The 16,414-nt window shown below is 41.5% G+C and overlaps 1 protein-coding gene across 1 annotated transcript; it reads left to right on the forward strand.

The window, feature by feature from the left end:
* The first annotated feature begins 163 nt into the window (after positions 1-163).
* Positions 164-15,906, forward strand: Atp6v1d (ATPase H+ transporting V1 subunit D). The gene is made up of 9 exons (XM_055595349.1): positions 164-370; positions 4,381-4,498; positions 8,232-8,311; positions 10,243-10,310; positions 10,801-10,845; positions 12,031-12,134; positions 12,581-12,647; positions 13,728-13,806; positions 15,265-15,906. The coding sequence occupies exons 1-9, from the start codon at positions 330-332 to the stop codon at positions 15,404-15,406; spliced, it is 744 nt and encodes a 247-aa protein (XP_055451324.1). The 5' UTR covers positions 164-329; the 3' UTR covers positions 15,407-15,906.
* Positions 15,907-16,414: the final 508 nt, after the last annotated feature.

The following is a 16,414-nucleotide window of genomic DNA, read 5'->3' on the forward strand; positions in this document are numbered from 1 at the left end:
CATCCTCTCCTCACCCGTCACTCAGAGCGCGCTGCGCTCTGCGTCCGCGAGCTGCCGGCGGGAGGGGCGGTGAGGGGACCCGGAATTCCGGACTGGGGGCGCTTCCACATCCGGGCATTCCTCAAGGCCCGCCCTCTCCTCCCTCTCAGGCCCCTCGCCGCCGCAGCCGGAAGTGGGGACGGGTTTCCTTGTGGCCTCTTAGCAACGCGAGGGGTCAGGTGACAGCATCAGCTGACTCCGGTGGAGGAAGGCCCTGCGGCAGCCAGTTCTGGAGGTGTTGCCGTCCCGATTGCCCGGCCGGGGTCCCGAACCGAACTGTCACCGTCAGGATGTCGGGCAAAGACCGGATAGAAATCTTCCCTTCGCGAATGTAAGTGAGAGACTAGGAAAAGGGGGGCGCCGGGGTCAGGCGCATCTCCCAGGGGCGCCTTCCTGCGTGCCCTTGGCCACCAGCGAGGTTCCTCGTTCTCTGGGCCGCTTCTGAGCTTTCCCCAGGTTCTTCCCCCGGGTTCAGCGCGAGGCTTCCTCCCTGTCCTCCCTCCCCTGTGCCTTCTGAGAGAACAGACGGCAGAAAGTGGTTCCAGTCCAAAGGACGAGGGGCCCGCCTGCTGGATTGTTTTTTGGTTTTTTGTTTGGTTTTTTTTGGAGGTCCGATGTCTGTCTCACTCATTCATTCTACACAGCCTCTGAGCCACCCACGGAGTTTACGTAACTGAGCCGTCGCCATCTCTGCCACACAGGGCTCATCAGTGCAGAGCAGAGGGTTGAGGCTTCGTAGACGCTAAAGTGGTTTTGACCAAAGCTCTCAGGACGGGAAGTTATGCGATGGGAAGCCTAGAGAAGGCCCCTAAGCCAAAGATGGCATTGAATGAGTCGCCCTAGCGCAGCTCTAGGCTTCAGTCTCGGACCCTGTCAAATGTCACCTGCTGTGGGAAGATATCCCCGCGCTTCTGAGGCTCTTCATCCTCATGATAACCGCACTCTTTTCTACCTCTAGCGATGTCACCCAGGACATTGTCACACAGGTATTTGTAACCATCTGTGGGCTACCTACTGAATGAGGGAGACATATCTTTAATGGACAGAAGGTCCACAAACAAAATTGTTCCTTGACTCTCTCCTTGGCATCTGTTCAGTTGCAGGCTGCCTTTCTGTTTTGGCCTGACATGACTTTTTTTTTTATTTAAAAAAAAATTTTTTTTTGAGACAGGGTTTCTCTGTGTAGCCTTGGTTGTCCTGGACCCACTTTGTTGACTAGGCTGGCCTTGAACTCACAGAGATCCTCCTGTCTCGGCTTTTCTGAGTGCTGGTACTACAGGCATGCACCACTGCACCTGGCTCTGACATGACATTTGTAGAGGAAATTTTGAAGTTTTCTCAAATATGAATAATAACTTGTGGAAAGTAAAGATTATTCATATTTGTGCTCTCTTCTTTTAATGCATAGAAGGAAATCAGTTTTACTCTGATATTTAGGTCTTTTCATTATGGTCTCGTTTCGGAGTGGGTTTGCAGTTTGTGTGTATGTGTTTTACTGTATTGTTTTCCATATCCTATGTTTTTTTTTTCTCACAGAATCCAAGGATTATTTAAATATTTTTAAACTCCAGAGTGAATTTCTGTCTCTGCCAGGGTGTATGTAATTCTGAATCTATGAAAGAGTTTTAATTAAAAAAAAAATCCTTTTAACCTTCACCCCACTGACTTTGAAATGGCAGATTATTCTAACTGTACAAATGGGTTAGTTGTGGATAAATGTAATGCCTATGAAACAGATAAAGATCAATACTACCCTAGGGTGATCTCAAAACTCATCATGTAAGGATCCCATCCAAATGTTACCAAGATGCCCGATTACAACATGGCTTCTAGAAATAAAAGGCTATGCTGGGGTCAGTGTGTCCCCTCCCCCAACTCTAATGCCACTGAGCAGTAGCTCAGAGGCAGAGCTTCTTGTCCAGCATACACACAGCCCTAGTTGCATCCCCAACACTTCAAAGTAAAAATGACGACGCCTGCCTGAAGTAAACAAAACTCAAAGCTGACGGGAGAATTAAATACTTGTTTCAGATAACACCTGACTGATAGCTCCTAGATCTCTCTTCCATAGAACATTTATTTAAGAGGGTTTAAGTTGAATATATCGTTTATATAACTCATAAATGTGTCAGGGACATGAGCGAGCCCTTTGAAAGGTAACCATCCGGAAGGTCAGGGTCTCTGTGTCTCTTGTCTGGTGGGAGGCTGTAACTGTCAGTGAGCAGACACAGCCACAGGCAGACTCCCTAACCCTTCCTGGTGCTCACTTTTCTGATTCTGCTCAAGCCTTACTCATTCTCTTTAAGGTGCCCAGGCATGTCTACACGAACCAGAATGGAGCTCAGTTTTCCACCTTGCCGCCAGTGGTCTCACTGCTCTAGTGTCTGGCTGTATTTAATCACTATTTATAATGTTGATATGTTTTTATTTTTACTTTGGAGCTTTTAATTTAAGACTAGGAGGTGAAAGTGGCCTTCTCTGGGCTTAGACAAGAAAAATGATAGGTTTGTAAAGGTGGAAACTGTTATTTGAGAGCGCTCAGCTTTCTGCTTGAGAGGAAGTCAGGCTAGGAAGTAAATATTTTTCCCAAAGCTTGCCAGCAGCTTCTTTGTCATACAGTCAGATGTCTTTGATTCAGCAGAAGGCAAAGTCACTGTTTTAGCTGAAGGTCAAACTTCTTGTTACTTTCTTTGTTTCTTTTTTGTAAGGCTGAGCAGCTGTGGAACAGAAAACAGGTTTAATGGCCACGGTCTAGAGCACACAGTACTGATTTTATTTTCACCTTCATTCACTTGGTGCTGTTGTCCTGTGGAGTGTGTTGCTTTTGTTCATGTATCACCAGAGAAAATGAAACAAATTTAGGTGGAAGCAAAGGAGGCCCCAAAAGGCCCAAGGATGTGGCTCAACTGGTGGAACCCTCGGCCAACAGGCACGATGCTCTGGCCTTCACTCACTTAACTAATACCACAGAAAACTGGTTTGATGGCACCTGCCTGAGGCATAGCACTCGGGAAGGTGAGGCAGGATCAGGGGTTCAAAGCCAGCCTGGGATACATAAGACCCTGTCTCACGGAAAAAACAAAAAACAAAAAGCCACACACACAAAAACGTGGAGTTAATAGAAGTCATGTAAATCTTGGTCTGTTAAGTGTTCAGGCAAGTCACCTCTAACTCTTTATATCTCCCAGGCTGACTTTCAGCTTCCAATCTTTTTGCCTTTTCCTCCCAAGTGCTGGGATTATAGGTCTTCACCACTCCATAGCTAGCTGAAGTTGCTCTTGAGTCTGAAAAGTCCCTATTCTCTGAGGTACAGTCATTGAGACTTTAGTTTATCATCAGTTGGTCCTTGCGTCTGTAGTGCTAGGATTAACCTAAATATTATCCTATTTTCTCTCCTCCCTCCTTTGTGTGTGTGTGTGTGTGTGTGTGTGCGTGTGTGTGTGTGTGTGTGTGCGCGTGTGCGCGCACCTGTGTGCCTGTGTATGTGTGTATTTTGCATTCAAGCATGTGGGTACATGAGCCTGTGGAGGTCAGATCAGGATGTCTGGTGCCTTCAATTGCTTTGCCTTGACACAGTCTCTCATGGAACTGTAAACTTGTGGTTTGGTTTAGGCTGGCTGATAAGCATGCTCTCAGGATCTGCTGGGGTTCCAGACATATGCAGACATGCCTGGCTTTCTCCCTGGGTGCTGGGTCCTTATGCTCAAAAAGCAAGTGCTCTTACACATTGAATCAGCTTCCCAGCCCATCCCTCAATCTTTTGGGTCTTAATTCTGGTATGTAGTGTCAACAGTACAGAATGTTCAGTGTACACATTGGTGTGGATAGCTCCTGTTTGGGCTGGAAACTGAAGCAGCTTCACCTCTGGTGATACCGGTCACTGCAGTCACCCACTGCTGACTACCTTTCAGATGGAAACTGAGGCTGTGTGGGATTGGGGTCCAGTGCACCTAGGTTTGAGCCTTCTTTTGAGTCTTAGGCAAGTCCCTGGAATGAATCTGGTTCAAATTCCTGCTTGCCTATTCTTCAGAGATAATAGGGTCCTGGTTTATGACAGAAAAGCACTTTAATGCCATGCCAGTAATAGAAATATAATACATCATTGTAGATAAAGTATACAATATACCAAAACATGTAGTGAAAAAGTAAGCTTATGTTTTCCCCAAGCCTCATTCCTTGTTTCTGTGAGTCCTTTGCAGGTCAGTTCTTCACACTTGCATGAGCACATTCAATTCTTAGTTCTTATAAGACAGCATATAAATCTGCTGTAAAGGTATTTTTGTGTGTGTGTGTGTGTGTCTTTTAAGTGGTGCCAATAATGTGCTTGCTTTGTTTTTGTAGGGCACAGACCATCATGAAGGCTCGATTAAAAGGAGCACAGACTGGTAGAAACCTCCTGAAGAAAAAGTCTGATGCCTTAACTCTTCGATTTCGACAGATCCTGAAGAAGATAATAGAGGTAGGGTAAACTTTGTGTAGAGCACAGCATCTGTTTAATACACATCTAAGAAAAATCAAGTAAAGTCTTTGCTACTTAAATTTTTCTTCATCTTCCTCCCTTCCTTCCTCCCTCTCTTCATCCATCCATTCCCCTCTCCCATCCCTCTTCCTGTCCTTGTCCCTCTCCCTGTCCCCCCTCCTCTTTCTGGTGCTGGGGATTGAGCATAAGGACTCATGTATGCTAAATATACTCCTTAGCACTGAGGTAAAGATCTACTTCCTAATTTTTGTTATTTATATCAACTTTTTTCCTTTTAAAAATAATATCTCTATAATAGATGTAATAATATAGAACTGCTATGTACTGTGTACTATGCAGGCTTATGTATACTCAGATAGTTTATTATAAAACCTTACCTCAGTCATGCCTACAGAGCTGCTTGATCTCATCTGCACCATACCTTCCTCTGTACCTCACGTGGAGTGCTTCGTCCTATTATCCCTTTCCAGGGCCTTTTCATTATGCTTTCAGTGACTAAAGTGCTTTTACCTGAGTGCTTTCTAAATTAAGATAGAGCCTTACTCTGTAGGCCAGGATGGTTTTGGACTCATTGCAGTTTTTCTGCCATAGTCTCTCAGGGCTGAGATTATGGGCATAAGATATCACATCTGGCTCCCTAGGAATTCTTTTAACTGGTTTCTCTGGTAATTCTGATCTCTTCAGAGAGGGCTTTGCTGATTGCCCACTCTGAAGTGACTACTGTTTTTACTTCTGTCACATTCCATTTTATTCTTAAGCTACTGCAGACTACTGCATGATATTGTCTTGTTTGATGGCTTCACTCCTGCTAGAGGATTTAATTTCCACAGACTAAGGTTTTTGTCTTTTTAGTACTCTATTTCTAGGGGCTGGAATTGTGCCAGCACATAGTAGGTTCTGTTCAGTGTGGATTTTTTTTGGGTGGGGGAGGGAGTTGTAAACGGTAGTTGAATTATACAGAATTGTGTATAAATTATACAGAATCATTCTCAAAACTAAAGGTTCTTTTGCTAGGTCTCTTGCCTCCAGCAGTCCCATCTCTCATTTCTGAGTTTTTGACCCTTTCTAAATATGAATTTGTTTATTGTAGCTTCTGTGTATACACGTGCCACAGCACGTGTGGAGGTCAGAGGACAACTTGCAGGAGCTGGGTTTTTCCTTCTGTCTTATTGAGGCAATGTCTCTGTGTGTCTGTTGCTGACCTGTGTACTTTAGACTGGCCGGCCAGATGCTTCTTCTGGTGGTACCTGTTGTCTCACCATAGGTGTGATGGGATCTCAGGTGTGTGCCACTGACTTTTTTTCTGAGGCAGGGTCTCACTATTTAATTCTGGCTGGCCTAGAAATCTTTATGTTAGACCGGGCTGACCCTGAACTCAGAGATGTGCCTGTTTCTACTTCCTGAGCACTGGAATTAAAGATATGCATCACCTTGCTGAGCCCTTCTGTCTCTTACATGGGTTTGGGATCAAGATCTAGTAAGTCATCAGGTGCTTTTACCAACAGAGCTCTTTCTAACCCCAGTATGTAAAGCACGTACCCAGAGTGTTATGTGCATATACATGGACCTTTAAAATAACAGTAGTATTAAATTCTGTAGCGTTTTTGCCTTCTCCCCACTTGATGATACAATGCAGGCAGCTTCAGGTATCGGTATATAAATCTGTCTTATTCTTTATAATACATGCATGGTATTCTGTGGCGAATAATGGAATTAATGATGTGACTGTTGTCCAGTGTTTAGTCTTAGCAGTGCCCTGGGAGGAGGAAATGCTTAAATCCTTTTGTATATGTATGCTAACATTTTTCCTGAAAACAATTTTCTACTCCTTTTCCAGGGATATAGTCATTGACGTTTTTTAATAGGTAACTGCCAAGATTTAATACTTAACAAATGATGACTAAAGGGTTTGTTTTCTTACATCCTTCCTGAGCATTAATGATGTTGTGCAGAAGTTGTTATCGCCAGTTTGTGCTATTTTCAGCTGTATATGAGCTTGTACAGCTTTTCATGGTCACTAGTAACTTGATTCTCTTGTGAATTTCTTTTCATTTGGAAAAGTCATTATGGTTACACATTATGGTAAGTGTATAATGACTTTTTTACATATTATTTTACATAATATTTTCGGACAATGGAAATGTGTTGACTTTCTTAGATTTAAACTCAGGGACTTACATATGCTAGACAAGTGTTCTCCCACTGAACTACATCCCTTCCTTTTGAATTACAATAAATAAAACAACTAAAAATCCTTAAATTTTTGTTTTGTTAAGTACAAAGTTTAGTCCTCTGTCTCCTGTCCTCCCCATTCTTAGACAGAGTCTCACTTCCAGGCCAGCTAGAGGCCAGCCTTGACCTCAGCCCTCCTGCCTTAGTTTTCCGATGATGGGATTTGGTGTGAGCACTGTGCTGGGACTCCTTATAGATCTAGATTATACAAGGCTTAGAAAGGATTCAAGGGGCTAGGAACATACTGTTTATTGTGTTACTTTATAGCTATTGATTTCGAGAGAGTCTTTTGCCTAATTTCCCATAAATTTATGGGCTCAAACAATCCTCTACTTACTAATCCGAATAATTGTAGTTGGCTTGCAATTTTTTGTTCTAATTTTGTTTTGGTTTTCTTGCAACAGTTTTGTGTAACCTGGACTGGTCTCAAACTGCTATGTAACCATCTTCCTATCTCTGCCTTTTAAGTGCCAGGATTACAGGTGTATGCCACCACACCGTGCTCATAATGCCTTATGTTTTAAGATTTACTTTTATTATTTTAAATTAGGTTTATATGTGTGTATTTGTGTGTAGGTATGTGCTTGTGAGTGCAGGTGCCCACAGAGGCCAAAGCTCTTGCTCAAATGCTTAGAGCCTAGTAAAAAGCTAGGCATGATCTCGTGAACCTGTAACTCCAGGGAGGATGATAGGGATGGGTGCTCAGAGGATCACTGGGCCTGGCTGTTGGCCTAGCTCCAGTTTCAGTGACAGACCCTGTCTCAGGCAAGGAGCTGGAGAGTCATAGATCAGGATAACCGATGTCCTTTTACACAGTCATCACTCCCCCCCACTACACACACACACACACACACACCACTGTTGAATGTATGTATTGGTCTCTTTTTTAGGGAGGGGTCATTTGGTGGAGGAATGTTGTGAGGCAGGAATTTGTCATTTTGTGAATGGATGGACAGTTGAATGGTCTTTTTATTGTAACACAGTCTCACTTAGACATGGGCTTTTTTTCTGAATACTCTGTTCTGTTTCTTATCTATTTTAACAGATTTCAAATATCTTTTCAGCTAATTTTCTATCCTTATGACCTAGTTTTTCTTCGCTTAAAAAATATATAGTGGCTTTCCCAAGCATTGCATTTTCAGCTACACTCGAGTTGTTGTGCCAATGAGGTTTTGGACTGCAAGTGAATTTAGAAGATTAATTTGAGCAAATCAGCATGTACTTATTCAAGACTTAAGTGAGCCTCACTACTTTTAGTCCTCTGTCAGTGAATCTATTTTAATTCTAAAGCTCACGGTTTTAAAACATCAGGACAATAACCAAAACTGTTCAAAATTAGACTTTCTCTTTATCAAATAAGTTTTTGATGCTGATACTTTATATTTAACATAAAATACTGATGATTATTAAAGGAACTAATTACAGTATGATTTTTCTGTAAGATATTTATTGATCCTGTTGTTGGCTTATGCTTTCTCAGACTAAAATGCTGATGGGTGAAGTGATGAGAGAAGCTGCCTTTTCATTGGCTGAGGCCAAATTCACAGCAGGGGATTTCAGGTAAGATGACTAACCAGGGTGTTTGGGGGAAAAAAAAACAACCTGGTGTTTTCAAGTTCATAATTTTATAACATTTTAATTAAAAATGTGTTAACATTAAAGACAAAGGATATAGCAGTAAGAATACTTTTAACATCATAACCTTAACCCCACAGAATATTTGGTAGTTTGCAGCCCATTTTCATTTAATGATGTTTCTTAAACAATTTGCCCTTTTTTTCATGGGCTTGTACTCTTATAATCATATTTATAACTTCTAATTCTACATATTATGTTTATTTATAATTTATTACCCTTTTCTCCTAGTGCTGGATCTTTGAGTTGAATGCTAGGATTTTTGAAATCTGAGGGGATGATTGTGGACAGTTTCATGTACACTTATTTTTGTTTCTATGATACATTTTTTTGAGAATGGAAGCCATTATTCAAAATTGAGATCTTTACGGCTTTTATCACATTTAACTTGCCAAAGCAGGCATACTGGTTTGTAAATGGATTATGCCAGTTTCTTCCCTCATGAGTCTCTTAGGAGTCCTGTGAGGCAGATAAGCAGTTATCCCATTTGAAGTGAAAGTGTTCCTGAGAGGTCACGGCTACCTAGGGACAGAGGTGGAGTTGTTTTCTGGACTCTTTAGTTTTCTTGTGCAATGATATGGGCCCTCCCTGCTGTAGGAATTTTTCCTGCCATGAAAGCTTTACACCTGCGGGCTGTGAGGCCAGTTGAGTGGCATGTCTCACTGTCTGCCAGTGCTAGTAGGATAGTATAATCAGTTCTTTCTTTTCCAGCAGAAGGAGAACATTAGTAGTGGATGTTACATGGTTAAGGGGACACACTCTTTTTTTTTTTTTTAGTAACAAATGGTGATTTGGATAACATTAGAAGAAAGATAGGATAAAGACTGTGAATAGCAGCTTAACCAACTGAACAGCAAACCTTGAAGGAAAGAAAGTTTTCTACTAGGAATATACCCCTAAAATAACATATGCACTCACTGAAACCACAAGCCATTCATATACTTTAACCTTGGTTGTCCTATGGCTAGTGACTTATAATAACAAACTTAAAATGTTTGTTCTGGGCTCTGTGAGGGCTTCCACTGGCTCTGTTAAGTTGTTTTTTTTTTTTTTTTTTTTTTCTTTCTTTTATTTTTTTATTAGTTACATTTTATTAACTCTGTATCCAGCTGTATCCTACTCCCTCATTCCCTCCCAAACCCTCCCTCTCTCCTTCATCTCCTCCCTGCCCCTTTCCAAGTCCACTGATTGGGGAGGACCTCCTCCCCTTTCATCTGACCCTGTTTTCTGTTAAGTTTTTATTTCATTTTTAAAAATTATTTATAGTTTATTCACTTTGTATCCTGGTTGTGGCCCCCTCCCTTATCTCCTCACCCCAGTCCCGTCCTCCCTCCCTCTTCCTTCCCCTATCCCTCTCCCCTAGTCCACTAATAGGGGAAGTCCTCTTCCCCTACTGTCTGACCCTAGCCTATCAGGTTCCATCAAGACTGCCAGGATCCTCTTCCTCTGTGGGCGGGCTAGGTCACTCCACCAGGGAGACATGATCAAGGAGCAGACAAGTTCATGTCAGAGACTGTCTCTTCTCCCCTTACTAGGGAACACACATGGAGACGGAGCTGTCTATGGGTTATATCTGAGCAGGGGTTCTAGGTCCTCTCTATGTATGGTCTTTGGTTGATGCATCAGTCTCTGCAGTCCCCCTTGGGCCCAGCTTTTTTGGCTTTGTTGGTCTCCTTTTGGGGCTCCTGTCCCCTTTATTCCAGTTTTCTTTTCTGAAATAAAGATTATTACTGATACATAATATGACTACTTATACTCCTGGTTTCAGCGCTGAAACTATCCAGTGGGTCCCTGTAGATTTATTTCTGCAAACTAGACTAAATAAAGCTGCTGCTTTTTTATTTTATTTTTTTCAGCACCACAGTTATCCAAAATGTAAACAAAGCCCAAGTGAAGATCAGAGCAAAGAAAGACAATGTAGCAGGTAACCAACCACCCTGAGGTCCTTGGAGGGTAAAGGTGGCATTTACAGCTAATCAGTTGCATGGCAACATCCTAATATCCCAGTTTCTCTGAAATTAGAACAACCTGATGGCAGTTTAAGACCTAAGCTACCAGGCTGCCTAATGCTTGGGATACTTGACTTTTGAATAGAAGCAAACTCTTTGAGAAGACAAAATCTTAAATATATAACTTGAAACCATTTACAGTTCTAAGCTTAATCTCTTGGTTTGTTAGTATTTGATTTAGTATTTTTAGTATTTGATACTTGATATAACAAGCAGCATCCCAGAGGCTGAGTGATCTCTTAAGTTCCAGGCCAGCCTGGCATACACAGTGAAACCTTGTTTTTAAAAAGACAAATAGCCTATCTGGGCTACATAGAGGACCCAGAGCCTATGAAAGAAAAGAAAAAGTCCTTCCGGCCCAGTTTGTGACTCCATATATGTATCTTCATTGTCTTCACTTAACAGGTGTTACCTTACCAGTGTTTGAACATTACCACGAAGGAACTGACAGTAAGTGAGATATCTTAGGATATATAATTGTAACTGAGAAATATAGTTTAGTAGTCATTTGCTGTTTAAAAATGGGAGGCTTTGCCTTTTATTACCAGTTCACTACCTGGACTTCTGTGCTGTGCTTTTGCTTAAACTGTTCTCACCATGGACTATTTACAATTTTTGGTTTGTGTCTTTTAGAAGTAAGATAAGATCTTATAATCTGTGACACATTCTGAATGCTGGGTCTTTCTAGATACTTTTAGCTCTCTCCAAGCTTTTTGGAATTGTTCCTTTCCTAATTTGGCAGCATTTGAGGGAATAAGTAACATTTGTTTACACTTCCCAAGATGAAGTAATTAATTTTTCCCATATAAAAATATTCTTTCTTTTGACACTTCTCATTGGTTCATGAACTTGCTCATTGAATTGTGTAGAATGTTAATTGTGGCATTGGCCACTATTAGTTAATTCAACAAGCTTGTGAAGTGGTTTCTCTTCTGGGGTTGGTGCTGCAGGTCTGTGGTAGAGGCTTGTCTAGCATGTGTTTAGTTCTGGATTCCATGCCCAGCACACACACACACACACACACACACACACACACACACACACACACTTCTCTCCTTACAGTCACTCGGTAGCCATGTAAAAATATAATTCTTACAAAAAACAGCCATTACCATTTCAGTCACAGAAGCTGGCTTCTTGATCTTTCCTCAGAAGAGGTCATGATCCTTAGCTGAGATTCTAGCCATTCCCTCAAGCGTTCTTGTTCTAGCTGCACATAGTCTCTAGGGGTGCTAGAGTATATAGAGCATAGAAGACTAACTTGCAGTGGTGACCTAACTATGCAGCTATGAGGAAGTTAACCATGCTAGGGTCAGTCTTTCCTTTGAGGCAGCTTTTGGTGTCACCATATATCTATAAGTAATTCATGCCTTTATAATATAAGCCCAATAAAGTCATTGGCTCGCCAAGCCAGTCTTCGGTGGAATTGTTACTTTGGTCTGTCACTGGTCCCCTGCTGGGTGAGTAAGACTTCTGTTCATGTGAGCCAGGAAAGGGCATTTTGTGTTTTGCATGTGTGTGTAACAGGAGTTAGTGAATCTGCCTTTCCATGTTTGTTGCACTTCTGATTATCGTTTGGGAATTCATGGAAGATTATTCTCTAATTAAAAAATGTTGTCTGACTGGCTCTTTCAGGTTATGAACTGACTGGTTTAGCCAGAGGTGGGGAGCAGCTGGCTAAACTAAAGAGGAATTATGCCAAAGCAGTGGAACTACTGGTGGAGCTAGCTTCCCTGCAGGTGTGTCGCAGCAGAGAATGTGCCTGTGTGGCTTCTGATAGTCACGTGGAACACTCACTCAACTCAGATGACCCTGTGTGAAACAATCCTGATGTCTGACTTCTGGAGTGGTGGCTTCTGCATGTTTCTCTTTGCTTCTTGTTAATAAAAATGCATGCGTGGTGGTTCAGCTCCACTCTGCTAGATGAGAGCAGCAATGGTCGGTACTAGACATAATGCAAATATAACGTGATTCATCTAGAATACACATCTAGATTATGAGTGAATGCTTCTCCATGGAAATAGTGCTAGTTCTATAGAAATCTTGTGAATTTTCACTTTGTAAGGCAGGCTGAACAAAAGTTGTTTTTTGTATTCCCAAATGTTTCTATAATCTGAGTGAAGCCAAGTGAACAAGCATAGTGATCATGGAGACATGTTCTTATTAATGTGTCCTTTCATTTTAGACTTCCTTTGTTACTCTGGATGAAGCCATTAAGATAACCAACAGGCGTGTAAATGCCATTGAACATGGTGAGTCAGTGATGCTGGGAGGTGCTTTGTTCATTTCTTTGCCCCTCCCTGCTAGCTTGTTAGGCAGCCGTGGGACGATAAGACCCGGGTCTGCTGCAGTGAAGAGAGAAATGTGTCCAGCAGTGCAACAACACATGGTGTGTCCTGAGGTAGTCCAGGTTACCAGACGCTGCACACCCTGCTCACTCATGCAGTCACTAGAGCAGGAACTGCGAGAGCCTTAGGCTCTGTCCACTGTTGAGCGATATTTCTTTTTTTAAAAAAATACATTAAACATTTATCTTTAAATCTCTCCTTTAGGCTATTGTCCCATTTTGCTACATTTATTTTCTATCTTTTATTCCATTATCTTAAAAATACAATCATATTAATAGTGTTGTTGGCTGAAGAACTCAGTTTCCATGAAAGAAATGCTCACTCAACCTTAGGTAAGAAAGGAGCAAAGACTGAAGCAAAGAGCTTCCTTCAGCTGGTGCCTTGATAGTATTATCTCATCTAAAGCCTTTATGGACCCATTACTTGGTAGTATGCAAGCACAGGCGGGGCAGGCGTTGTATCACTGAGATATACCCTTATCCCAGAAACACATTTTGTGTCTGTTGTTTAGTGTCAGGCTTTATTTCATTGAACTTCCATCAAAACAAAATGGGTAAGGTTAATAATTCTCAATTTCTGGGACTTCCCATTCCAGAATAGGAACGCTGTGAGTAAAGCAGAACTGAATGGCACACATAACGGTTACAGCATTTGCCATGGTTCTAGTGTATTTTAAGGAAACATCTGTGGCTTACTGTTACCTGTTCGAGTATACTTAGAATTCAGTGTTGGATCCCGTTTGGCCCAATATGGTATCTATACATAGAAAGGATACCGGAAGGGTACATACCAAAATATTTACAAGATAATTTTGGCTGGGTCTCATTTTAGGGATTTTGTGTGTGTGTGTGTGTGTTTTCCAAGTTCTCTGCATTAAGTGTACATCAGTTCTATAGTAAGAAAATAATAAGCACTATTTAGGTAAACACTGGTAATCTTCTGAAGGGGCATTTAAGTTCTCACATCTGTGTGTTTAAACTCCAGTCATCATTCCCCGGATTGAACGCACCCTTGCCTATATCATCACAGAGCTGGACGAGAGAGAGCGAGAAGAATTCTATAGGTTTGTGGAAATTGGCACTTACTTTTTTTCCCCCCATATGCTACAGTTTCGGTTTGCTCAGTGACTAACATGTTCTTTTGAATAAGCACAGTTGGTATTTTATTCTGTTAAATTAAAAGCAAGAAAAAACATTGAGAGTGTGTGTTACTTCCTTATAATCACAGAACTCAGAAGGCAAGACTATAAGCCTAAGGCTATCCTGGGCTATATTAGAATATATACTCTGAGACAGGAAAACTGAAAGAAGGAATTCTAGAAGTAGTCTGCATTGCAAATTACCATGCTTAACTGCAGTCTGAAAATGCTAAATGGAAAATTACAGACCTGATACGTAGGTTTTCAGTTGTATGCTCTTCTCTGTAGCATGAGACATCGAAGTCCTGTGCTATCTATTGGTGAAGCATCCTGTGTCTAATATACCCGCCCTGTACACAACCTGCTGTCAGTCATTTGGTATCCGTCTCTTACCAGAGCAGCTGTTGGCTGTCAGGTTACAGTGGTGCTGTATGTTTCCTTTAAGGAAAGAGGTGAAAGTTTTTGACTTAAGAAAATACTGTTAATCCCTCACTGTACTTTTCAAAATAAACTTTATCAATTTTTAGCCACATTTGCCTTAGTGCACAGATAGAAAGTTAGCTCCAAGGCTGACCATGCATGAAAAAGTATACTATGCAAACATGGTTTCATAGCTGCAGGTCTTGGGATATAACCCCTGCAGTGAGTGGGACTGCTGTATTTCCAAAGGTGGTGGAGAACCAGTGTCATGTTCTGCACATAGATCAAACATGGCATCTCCAAAAATTTATGCCTTTTAGAAAAATACTCTTTAAAACAAAAGAGTGATTGGGTTGGATATCTCTTACATAAAACCTGAGAAAAGAAACTGGAATCGAGCAGCCATTCAGCAAGCAGTATTGCACATTGAATATGTACAGGTAATAGAAAAAGTACTTGGGAGTCCCAACTAATGAATCACAGTGCTAGAGAATTGGCACAGTAAGTGGTGAGAAGTAATGATGCCCACTGGTTGTTTATGAAGATTTAGAGCAGTATGGGTAAATATTAAACAAAAGGGTTCTAAGTTTGCAGAAGTGAGGGGTGGGTAAAAGGAGTGTTTAGGGAAGAATGCTGGTCTTAGCTCTTGAAGAATCTCAGTGACATAGAATAGTAGTTATCATTCATGTTTGGGGTTGTAGTGATTCAAAAAAGTTAAAAACAGAATGCTTAAAATCTGTTTCATCACATAATGGATTTCAAGTTTTATTTAATGTAGGGTAGGGTGTCTGCAATCAGATATTAATAGATGTTTTCCCTCAAACATTTTGAGATGAGTTTTAAATTATGGAACATGAAAGTCAGATTCTAGTTTTTCCCATGTTTATTTTTCTAGTTACAGAACCTGAATATATTTAAGTTTCTTTGCATTGAAACAGCATTCAGAAAGTCCCCTTCTTGCAGGTTAAAGAAAATACAGGAGAAGAAAAAGATTATCAAGGAAAAATTTGAGAAGGACTTGGAGCGGCGGAGAGCAGCTGGAGAGGTGACAGAGCCTGCCAACCTGCTGGCTGAAGAGAAGGACGAGGACCTGCTGTTTGAGTAGCTGCCCTCTTCTGCTCCCTTCAGACCCAGCACCAGCTCCATTGTAACTCAGTGTGTAGGTTCGGTATGTGTGGATATTTATTTGGCATAAGAATTTCCCCGGCTGTAAGAGTTATCAGGATGCCCCCATGAGACTATTTTTCCTGCATAATAACTCAGCAACCACTTAATCACAGTTGAATGAGATTTGTAAAACCTGCCCAGCAACTCAAAGAATTTCTTCTGTGAAAGTGTCTTATGATTCTATTTATAGTAGTTTGACTAAAAACTTTAGGAAGTACTTATTAAAAACATTCATGGTCTCAGCCAGTTGCTGTGACAGCCTTCATTCCTACCCACTTGCAACCTTGCCACTGTTGTGTGAGACCACAAAGCCATTGTTGTGTTACTGTGGACTCCTCAGCTCTACACTTATTTTTCTTTGCACGACAAGTCTGTGTAACAGGCAGTTCTCCCCATTTAAATGTGACTTGTGAACATAGTAAAATGATTTAAAAAACATGTTGTTTCTTTTTCTTTTTGAGAATCAGCTAGTAGTGATGATGTCCTTATGCTCAGGTCAGTGACCTTATTGCCACCCAGAGTTCAGCAGACATGTCAATAGGAGCCGTTTTCCTCTTCTCCAACTCAAGTGGGTTACCAGGTTTCCTTTGAGACAGTTACTGCACTTTGGGCTGCCAGTACTGCATAGGCTTCTCCACACTTCCTCCTCCTCGAGAATGATACTTTTTCATTTCTACTTTGGAGTAATCGGGTAACTTTGCTGTCATAGAATAGGAGTTTGCTGTCTTTTAGTAAGATGAGATGCGTAAGTGGACAGACCAAGTGGTGTCTGAGGTGTCAGTGCTGTTTGAGTTGGCATGATGATCTGTGATTACTCAGACTTTAATGCAACCAGTTCCACGCTTTCTGGGCCTGACTGGGCGTAACATAGTTCTTAGTTAGGAGGGCGACACTAGCATTCATGTAGTTTGACCAACTGTTACCACAGTAAAGACACTAAATGATT

The sequence above is a fragment of the Psammomys obesus genome, unplaced genomic scaffold (genome assembly GCF_907164565.1).
Source record: "Psammomys obesus unplaced genomic scaffold, mPsaObe1.curated_primary_1811, whole genome shotgun sequence".
Classification (NCBI taxonomy): domain Eukaryota; kingdom Metazoa; phylum Chordata; class Mammalia; order Rodentia; family Muridae; genus Psammomys; species Psammomys obesus.